This window comes from Oncorhynchus mykiss, chromosome 28 (genome assembly GCF_057628025.1).
Source record: "Oncorhynchus mykiss isolate SJ-2025 chromosome 28, ASM5762802v1, whole genome shotgun sequence".
Classification (NCBI taxonomy): Eukaryota; Metazoa; Chordata; class Actinopteri; order Salmoniformes; family Salmonidae; genus Oncorhynchus; species Oncorhynchus mykiss.
In genome coordinates, this window is record NC_143049.1 from 6,211,956 (window position 1) to 6,222,605 (window position 10,650).

At 43.8% G+C, this 10,650-nt stretch overlaps 1 protein-coding gene and 1 long non-coding RNA gene across 6 annotated transcripts in view; one reads left to right on the plus strand and one right to left on the minus strand.

The window, feature by feature from the left end:
* Window positions 1–10,650, minus strand: part of LOC149970689 (uncharacterized) — a 184,563-nt gene that overhangs the window by 143,359 nt on the left and 30,554 nt on the right. The window contains exon 2 of one of the 2 annotated variants that reach the window (XR_016492916.1): window positions 4,229–10,129. The exons of the other annotated variant lie outside the window; for it this stretch is intronic. This is a non-coding gene — a long non-coding RNA (uncharacterized LOC149970689). Of the gene's footprint in view, window positions 1–4,228; window positions 10,130–10,650 lie in introns of those variants that run through there. 2 annotated transcript variants of the gene reach the window in all.
* LOC110508385 (zinc finger protein 704) overlaps window positions 1–10,650 on the plus strand; it is a 104,168-nt gene that overhangs the window by 6,372 nt on the left and 87,146 nt on the right. For 2 of the 4 annotated variants that reach the window (XM_036967064.2, XM_036967066.2), the window contains exon 2: window positions 3,375–3,607. The exons of the other annotated variants lie outside the window; for them this stretch is intronic. In XM_036967064.2, coding sequence (XP_036822959.1) covers window positions 3,375–3,607 — 233 coding nt within the window. The remainder of the gene's footprint in view (window positions 1–3,374; window positions 3,608–10,650) is intronic. 4 annotated transcript variants of the gene reach the window in all.

Sequence of the window (10,650 nt, forward strand, 5' to 3'; positions counted from 1 at the left end):
CGCCCACACAGCCTACTAGCTCCCCGCCCACTCAGCCTACTAGCTCCCCGCCCACTCAGCCTACTAGCTCCCCGCCCACTCAGCCTACTAGCTCCCCGCCCACTCAGCCTACTAGCTCCCCGCTCACTCAGTCTACTAGCTCCCCGCCCACTCAGCCTACTAGCTCCCCGGCCACTCAGCCTACTAGCTCCCCGCCCACTCAGCCTACTAGCTCCCCGCCCACTCAGCCTACTAGCTCCCCGCCCACTCAGCCTACTAGCTCCCTGCCCACTCAACCTAGTAGCTCCCCGCCCACTCAGCCTACAAGCTCCCCGCCCACTACTAGCTCCCCGCCCACTCAGCCTACTAGCTCCCCACCCACTTAGCCTACAAGCTCTCCGCCCACTACTAGCTCCCTGCCCACTCAGCCTACAAGCTCCCTGCCCACTCAGCCTACAAGCTCCCTGCCACTCAGCCTACAAGCTCCCTGCCCACTCAGCCTACTAGCTCCCTGCCCACTCAGCCTACTAGCTCCCTGCCCACTCAGCCTACTAGCTCCCCGCCCACTCAGCCTACTAGCTCCCCGCCCACTCAGCCTACTAGCTCCCCACCCACTTAGCCTACAAGCTCCCCGCCCACTACTAGCTCCCCGCCCACACAGCCTACTAGCTCCGCCCCCACTCAGCCTACTAGCTCCCCGCCCACTCAGCCTACTAGCTCCCCGCCCACTCAGCCTACTAGCTCCCCGCCCACTCAGTCTACTAGCTCCCCGCCCACTCAGTCTACTAGCTCCCCGCCCACTCAGTCTACTAGCTCCCCGCCCACTCAGCCTACTAGCTCCCCGCCCACTCAGCCTACTAGCTCCCCGCCCACTCAGCCTACTAGCTCCCTGCCCACTCAGCCTACTAGCTCCCTGCCCACTCAACCTAGTAGCTCCCCGCCCACTCAGCCTACAAGCTCCCCGCCCACTACTAGCTCCCCGCCCACTCAGCCTACAAGCTCCCCGCCCACTCAGTCTACTAGCTCCCCGCCCACTCAGTCTACTAGCTCCCCGCCCACTCAGTCTACTAGCTCCCCGCCCACTCAGTCTACTAGCTCCCCGCCCACTCAGTCTACTAGCTCCCCGCCCACTCAGCCTACTAGCTCCCCTCCCACTCAGCCTACTAGCTCCCCGCCCACTCAGCCTACAAGCTCCCTGCCCACTCAGTCTACTAGCTCCCCGCCCACTCAGTCTATACTGAACAAAAATATCAACGCAACATGCAACAATTTCAAAGATTTTGCTGAGTTACAGTTCATATAAAGAAATCTGTCAATTTAAATAAATTCATTCGGCCCTAATCGATGGATTTCACATGACTGGGAATACAGATATGCATATGTTGGTCAAAGACACCTTAAAAACAAGGTAGGGTTGTGGATCAGAACAAGTCAGTATCTGGTGTGACCACCATTTGCCTCATGCAGCCCGACACATCTCCTTTGCATAGAGCTGATCAGGCTGTTGATTGTGGCCAGTGGAATGTTGTCCCACTCCTCTTCAATGGCTGTGTGAATTTGCTGGATATTGGCGGGAATTGGAACACGCTGTCGTACACAGCCATCCAGAGAATCCCAAATATGCTCAATGGGTGACATGTCTGGTGAGTATGCAGGCCATGGAAGAACTGGGACATTTTCAGCTTCCAGGAATTGCGTACAGATATTTGCGACATGGGGCCTTGCATTATCATTCTGAAACATGAGGTGATTACGGCAGACAAATGGCACGACAATGGACCTCAGGATCTCATCACGGTATTTCTGGGCATTCAGATTGCCGTCGATGAAATTAAATTGTGTTCATTATCCGTAGCTTATTCCTGCCCATACCATAACCCCACCGCCACCATGGGGCACTCTGTTCACAACGTTAACATCAGCAAACTGGTCGCCCACATAACTCCATACACGTGGTCTGCGGTTGTGAGGCCGGTTGGACGTACTGCCAAACTCTCTAAAATGATGCTGGAGGTGGTTTATGGTAATTTAATGTTAATTTCTCTATCTGGCAACAACTCCAACAACTCTGGTGGACATCCCTGCAGTTAGCATGACAATTGCACGCTTCCTCAAAACTTGTGGCATTGTGTTGTGTGACAAAACTTCACATTTTAGAGTGGCCTTTTATTGTCCCCAGCTCAAGGTGCACTTGTGTAATGATCATTCTGTTTAATCAGCTTCTTGATGCCACACCTGTCAGGTGGATGGATTACCTTGGCAAATGAGAAGTGCTCACTAACAGGGATGTAAATAAATGTGTGCACAACGTTTGAGAGAAATAAGCTTTTTGTGCGTATGGAACATTTCTGAGATCTTTTATTTCAGCTCATGAAACATGGGACCAACATGTTTTGTTTAGTCTGTCTTTTCAGACTTCCTGGTAGTTTCACATGAGAAATACATTTTCTCCATTTTTATCAGGATATATTTTCTGGTTGATGGTTTAGTCACACTAGAGGCTGCTTTACATGGGAATCAGAATGACTGTTCAGGACAAAACAGACCAAACGGACATGGAGAAATGCTTGTTTAAGACTTGGTGCCACTCCAATCTATCCATATCTATCCATCTATACATGTTTAGTTCTTGGGGCACTATAACCACATTGTAGTTAAATTGGTACAGCATTCTCACTCATTGGTGCAACAAAACATAGCCTCTTTCAGAGCACGCCTCAAAATATGTTAATGTGCGAGAAACAACAATACCATGCACCCACTAGTGGTCTAAAGGTTTTTGGCAATCCAAAGATACTGTACTAGAGCACACATTACACCGGTTTTAAGGTCTCTGCACTGGCTGCCTGTGAGTTTTAGAATTAATTTTAAGATTATTCTATTGGTTTTTAAATAAATCCTTGATTGTGCACCCCAATACATGTCAGACATGCTTTTAAGTTATGTACCCAGTAGGTTCCTCAGGTCCTCGGGCACTGGCCTTTTAACTATCCCAAAGCCTAGGACCAAAAACCATGGAGAGGCAGTTACTATGCCCCCAGCCTCTGGAACAGCCTGCCAGAGAACCTGAGGGGGGCCAAAACTGTGGCCATTTTTTAAAGAGATCTTAAAACACACATTTTTGACTTTTCTTTTTAGTCATTCAGATTCAGTGACACAGCTTCTATATTTCCTTACAAACAAAATCTCCAGCACATGTCCCCTTCCCAACAATGTAGCCAAAAACATATGTTAAATGGTGCCTAAAACTATCATGCGGACTATGTAATTAACTTTATATTATCTATTTTTACCACAAGCTTTGGAAGCTTTGGAAGCAAAAAGCACTAACATTAGTTCTGAGACTCCAACATTTCGATCATTTCTCTGTGTGTGTATTGTTCTTCATCCTTCAGGCAGGTTGTGGTGGGGAGGCAGATGAAAGAAACAGTGGTCTGACTGGGATCCTTACTAACGGCAGTCCCACACACTGCCTGATCCGGAAAGGGCAGAAGGCGGACAAACACATGCACTCAGAGGCCAGGGACCCGCTGGTGCCCAGCGGTTGCCAGGCAACAAATGGACAGCAAGTTCCACCTGAGGAGAGATACCCTCATCCCTCCTCCCAAATACCTGTCCCCCGACGCAGGTAGGGACCACATGGCTAATAACTGTTATTGCCTAGTAAGGCATGGATAACGTTATGTTTATTACCTGTAGCATGGTTGCTGCCTTACCCATAGTTGGGTTTATACCATTCCAGGTCCAGATGATGCAGTCATTGAATTTCAGAAAGTTGATAGAATTTCAGAAAGTTAAAATAGCTCTAAGAATTGGCATAGCATTTCAAAAAGTGAAAACAGAATTGGGTGTTTTCACCTCAAATCCCAAAACAAATCCCAAAACAGTCCAGAATAAACTAGAGTTTAAATGGAATTGACTCTAGCCTTGTAGTGGTTCAAGCTATCCTATGGTTTGGGTATAAATGTTGTGGGGGAGGCTTGGTCAGATGACCGCTGTTGGATTCTTAGAATGCTTTTCAGTGTTCCAGAATCAGAATAGTTCTGGAATATTCTCAAGACTTTAGAAAATAACTCAGTGTCAAAGTTCTATAATAAGGTCAAGATTGCCCAATCATGTGAGAGAAAATGGGAAAAATGATGGTCATGTTGCTGTTGACTGATAAGCCTAAACCAATACTGCTCTTACTGTGATAGTGCCAATGAACCAATTGCTAGATTAGTCAATGCACAAATCAATGCACAAGATGTCAATGGCTTGTGTCACTGCCTTGCACACCATGGCCAACCACACACAAATGTTTTATTTTTTACCATAACATTGAGATTCAAGTATCTCTCACATTTAGCGCTACAGAAGAATACCCATGTTCCGCCTTGTTGAGATCTTTCATACTAGATGACATTGTGTTGAAGCATCTGTCATGGATTGGACATGCTGTGGAATTATCCACTCCCTAAGATCCCCAGCCCCTTCTAATCTGAAAAATCATTATTATGTCCAGGCGAGATGGACTCCTGCGACTTAATCCATGCCTCATATTCAGATGAAAGTGTTAACGCGTTCCCTTTTCTTTCTATAATCTCTCTGTGTCTATCCAGACTCGGTATCATTAAGCGTGTGTCTGTGTTTGTTTATATGTTATTCTGTCAGTAGTTTGTACTGTTGTGTGTGACTCAGTGGCTAGCAGAGCGAGAGAAGCTCAAGGCTGTTTTCCCTGTGAATCACACTCACACACATGCGCGTGCACTGGTGTGTTGTGCAGGGCACTCTCTCTGATAGGGATCGACTGAAGAAGCACACACACAGCGGCCCAGACACAGGCAGCAGTCAGAGGGAGAGAGAGCTGTGTCTGTCCAGGGACATGGCCAGCCAGGCTCTAATAGATAACTATGTTACATAACAGACAGGAGGTCTGGGAACTCAAGCCTTTTTATTCACCATTTTTTACAACCATTGATAGTTTGGAACAACTGTCTCTGTGTGAGGGGGAACTCTGTGTCTGTGTGTCTCCGTCTCTGTGTGAGGGGGAACTGTGTGTCTCTGTGTGAGGGGGAACTCTGTGTGTCTCTGTCTCTGTGTGAGGGGGAACTCTGTGTCTGTGTGTCTCTGTCTCTGTGTGAGGGGGAACTCTGTGTCTGTGTGTCTCTGTCTCTGTGTGAGGGGGAACTCTGTGTCTGTGTGTCTCTGTCTCTGTGTGAGGGGGAACTCTGTGTCTGTGTGTCTCTGTCTCTGTGTGAGGGGGAACTCTGTGTCTGTGTGTCTCTGTCTCTGTGTGAGGGGGAACTCTGTGTCTGTGTATGTGTGTCTGTGTGTGAGGGGGGGAACTCTGTGTCTCTGTGTGAGGGGGGAACTCTGTGTCTGTGTGCGCGAGGGGTAGGAGTTGCAATGTGGTTATACATTAACAAAGTTCCCTACGGTAGTAGAGTTGCAATGAGGTCTTGATAAAATCCAATATGGTGGATCAATGGAGAACAATGGCCTGATGAGTGTGTTGTTGGTTTAAAATCACTGTTCTCTTATATCAGGATCATGTGAAGTTCATGTGCAGGAAATCATGAAAGTGTCCTCCCGGGGAGCATGCAGCAAGATTGAGCTTGCTTTCCAAAGTACGGACACTTTCTGTGTGTGTGTCACTGGGTGAGTAAGTATGTGGGTGAGAAATTCAGTTCAGTGCGTGTGTGTGTGCGCAGCGCGCATGTGTTTGCGAGAGCCAGCCAACACAACAGCTGCCATGCTCACCTTTCACCTATGACTTGAAATGCCTTTTCTCCCCCAGTCTGAGTTGATGACTCCCTTACTGTCCTGCTCTATCCTCCAGCATATTAAACAGGGCATACAGCCAGGGCTGCTAACAACTTTGAATAATGTTACATAGGCCTAATGATTTGGTCATATTTGTCGAGGCCCTTGTGGCTACATTAAACGTTTGGATTAGCTCCTCGTCTCACCCTGCTCCCCTTCAAATGGGTGTCTGCTCTATGCGGGCGTCTGTAAGCCAGTTTCTCTTAGCAGGAGCATAAGGATCAGTTACAGTCAAATAGATTCTGTCATTTATCTGCAATAAGAAGGAATTGGATATTGGTTGTTTGTATGGCTGTATTCATTCCGTGATGAAAAGGTAAAAATAAGCACAGAAAATAAATAGTGGTTCAGTCCACTAGTGTCCATCTGTCCCACAGTTCAATGCTACAGTCTGTTGTATAGTTTTATGGTCTGACTATAGACAGTTTCTTGTTGTAAGCTACTTCTTCACAGTGTAATCGAGCATTTGCCTTGTTTCACCTCTCAGCTGTCACACTTGTGTATGTGTGTGTCTGGTGTGTGTACGTGTGTGTTTGTTTCACCTCTCACACCCTAGCTAGGCAGTGTTTTGTAGAGTTGGGCAATGTGTTCAGTTCAGGCCTTTATCACTGTGTTACTGTTTGTCCTGCAGACAAGCCCAGACAAGCTTCTCTGCAACTAAAAGAGGAGGGACTTGGGTTGGGGCAGCTTTTTGGTAGCCTGAGTACCAGTCTCTTTAGCTAATCCACTCCCTATACTTCATGTCATGTGACTAAGAGACTGGCCTTTCTGCTATCTTCAAATCAGTCACAATACGATGCAGAGTTCGATTTGGCAGCTTCTCTTCTAAAACCATTGACAACTGTGCTGTTTTCAAGGGATTGTTAAATACATTTTATATCACCTCTTGACGAGCATAATCAGAACTACACATGTCCAATTATTCCACATTTATCTCTATCATAAGAGTCATACAGCAAGTAACTGCATGTTTTTCATGATCAGTAAACCTCAATTAAGCATGCATTTTCAAATATGTGAGGGTAGGCTATCCATTTGGCATGTGAGCAAACAACATGTCATTTAGCTTGCTTCATCAGAGATTAGGCTTTTGGAAAGATCTTGACATCCGCAAGTCCTCTTGGTGGTAAAGTTGTCAGTCGGACCATTGTCATCTCTATAGATTGCAAGCAAATCAACCAATATTTGGATATATCCATCTAGTTCATCTAGTTAGTTTGTTAACTAGCCATATTTGGATCTATCCACCTAGTTTATCTAGTTAGTTAGTTAACTAGCCAAGTCAACCAATATTTGGATATTTCCATCTAGTTTATCCACCTAGTTTATCTAGTTAGTTAGTTAACTAGCCAAGTTAACTAATATTTGGATATTTCCATCTAGTTTATCCAGTTAGTTTGTTAACTAGCCATATTTGGAAATTTCCATCTAGTTTATCTAGTTAGTTAACTAGCCATATTTGGATATAGCCATATTTGGATATATCCAGTTAGTTTGTTAACTAGCCATATTTTGGATCTATCCACCTAGTTTATCCAGTTAGTTTGTTAACTAGCCATATTTGGATATATCCATCTAGTTTATCCAGTTAGTTTGTTAACTAGCCAAGTCAACCAATATTTGGATATTTCCATCTAGTTTATCCAGTTAGTTAGTTAACTAGCCAAGTCAACCAATATTTGGATATATCCATCTAGTTTATCCAGTTAGTTTGTTAACTAGCCATATTTGGATATTTCCATCTAGTTTATCTAGTTAGTTAACTAGCCATATTTGGATATAGCCATATTTGGATATAGCCATATTTGGATATATCCAGTTAGTTTGTTAACTAGCCATATTTGGATCGATCCACCTAGTTTATCCAGTTAGTTTGTTAACTAGCCATATTTGGATATATCCACCTAGTTTATCCAGTTAGTTTGTTAACTAGCCATATTTGGATATTTCCATCTAGTTTATCTAGTTAGTTAACTAGCCATATTTGGATATAGCCATATTTGGATATATCCACCTAGTTTATCCAGTTAGTTTGTTAACTAGCCATATTTGGATATATCCACCTAGTTTATCCAGTTAGTTTGTTAACTAGCCATATTTGGATATATCCACCTAGTTTATCCAGTTAGTTTGTTAACTAGCCATATTTGGATATATCCATCTAGTTTATCCAGTTAGTTTGTTAACTAGCCATATTGACGTTAGCTGACAACATCAATCAATGTAGCCTGTCGGCAGCAATTGTGATTAAACACTCTTAAAAGTAATGTTGAAATAGGGAAAACATTAGCTAACTTTGCTAGATTGGCATATGTTTGGAGAAAAAAGTGCATTAGGTCTACCTACTACTATGTTTAGCCAAGTTTCTACTGGTAGCTAGCAAAGTACTAATTTGTATTAATTTATTTTATATCAGTCAAATATCCAATTAATGGTTGCCAATATTGAGTGATATCATGACTACCCTCACGTATCTCAAAATTCAAAAGGCACTGGCACATCTGAGCTATCTTTGTTGCAGGTGCATGGTAACAATTGAATAACATGAGAGAGAAACCAGTGTGCGGGTTTCTACTTTCTACCCTTGCGTATCTGAAATGACATGATCAACTGATGTTTACTGGTCATGAAAAACATGCGCTTACTTGTTGTAGCCTATAACTTTAATGATGATAGAGCTAAATGTGCGCAATTGTTTTGCATGGAATATTTGGACATTTGTAGTCCGCTCTTCAAGAGGTCATGATATTACAACCGAATAGACACCCACTTGTCAATGGTTTTAGTGGACCTGCGGGTCTCCTTGCCCCCCAGCAGAAAAATCGAACGTTCTGCACCTTATTGTGAAATTTTATTGATAATTACCTACATGAACATTGTATCATTTAATGACCTTGAGAAAAACAGAGGATCAGATCCTGATTTGATCACCCTAACAGCTATCCTCAAATCACAATGATTATGCAAATATTGAAACTTTTTTTCTCCACAGAACACGTTGGTATCTGCTTGCTAAGCAACCATTTTTTGTTTGTCCAGATATTATCAGTCTGTCAAAACTTGCTAGCTCATGTCTAAATTCTCAAACTAAATACATACTGCAATTTGAACCACAGAACAGTTTGTTTTCATTTAAAGCCTCAGATACAACAACTTGCCTAGCTAACAGCTAAATGTTTGTTTTTGACTTTGTTATAAATTCTAATTCTATTTTTGATGCATGTTTTTTCCAACAACCAATGAGCAACTCTGCTGTAAATCCAGCATTTATTGAACTTTGATATTACCGAAATGCCAGGCTCTTTGGCAATGACAAGGTACTCAGTCTAGTTTTTTTGGCTGGTTTGTTGTGAAATGCTTTGTTTTCTTTACTCTTCTCCTGCAGGTTTTGGCTCTGAGGCAGTTGTTTAAGTGAATGGAAATACTGCCCCAGCCTGCTTGTACAAGGCCAATCCGACCTAATTTCTCTATGTCAACGCTGTGAGAGATTGCCACTGATAGGTCAGTCAGTCTATCTTTAGCTCAGCCAGCTAACATATAGTGGGGCAAAAAAGTATTTAGTCAGCCACCAATTGTGCAAGTTCTCCCACTTAAAAAGATGAGAGAGGCCTGTAATTTTCATCATAGGTACACTTCAACTATGACAGACAAGGAGGGAAAAAAAATCCAGAAAATCACATTGTAGGATTCTTTATGAATTTATCTGCAAATTATGGTGGAAAATAAGTATTTGGTCACCTACAAACAAGCAAGATTTCTGGCTCTCACAGACCTGTAACTTCTTCTTTAAGAGGCTCCTCTGTCCTCCACTCTTTACCTGTATTAATGGCACCTGTTTGAACTTGTTATCAGTATAAAAGACACCTGTCCACAACCTCAGTCACACTCCAAACTCCACTATGGCCAAGACCAAAGAGCTGTCAAAGGACACCAGAAACAAAATTGTAGACCTGCACTTTTTCCAGTCCTGTCTGGTCCAGCGACAGTGGGTTTGTGCCCATAGGCGATGTTGTTCCCGGTGTTGTCTGGTGAGGACCTGCATTGCAACAGGCCTACAAGCCCTCAGTCCAGCCTCTTTCAGCTTATTGCGGACAGTCTGAGCACTGATGGAGGGATTGTGCGTACCTGGGGTAATTTGGGAAGTTGTTGTTGCCATCCTGTACCTGTCCTGTAGGTGTGATGTTTGGATATACCGATCCTGTGCAGGTGTTGTTACACGTGTTCTGCCACTGTGAGGATGATCAGCTGTCCGTCCTGTAGCGCTGTCTTAGGCGTCTCACAGTACGGATATTGCAATTTATTGCCCTGGCCATATCTGCAGTCCTCAGGCCTCCTTGCAGCATGCCTAAGGAACGTTCACTCAGATGAGCAGGGACCCTGGGTATCTTTCTTTTGGTGTTTTTCAGAGTCAGTAGAAAGACCTTTTTAGTGTCCTAAGTTTTCATAACTGCCTAGCGTCTGTAAGCTGTTAGTGTTTTAACGACCGTTCCACAGATGCATGTTCATCAATTGTTTATGGTTCATTGAACAAGCATGGGAAACAGTGTTTAACCTCTCTAGGGTATGTGGGACGCTAGCGTCCCATCTGGCCAACATCCAGTGAGGTTGAAGAGTGCCAAATTCAATTACAGAAATGCTCATTATAAAAATTCAGAAAACAAAACATATTTTACATAGGTTTAAAGATTAACTTCTTGTTAAACCAACCACAGTGTCATATTTATAAAATGCTTTTCGGTGAAAGCATACCTAGCCCAGAACATACCTAGCCCAGAACATAGCCCAGTTGACAAATTATTACAAACAGTAACCTGCCAAGCAGAAGCATTACAAAACTCAGAAATAGAGATAAAATGAATCCCTTAC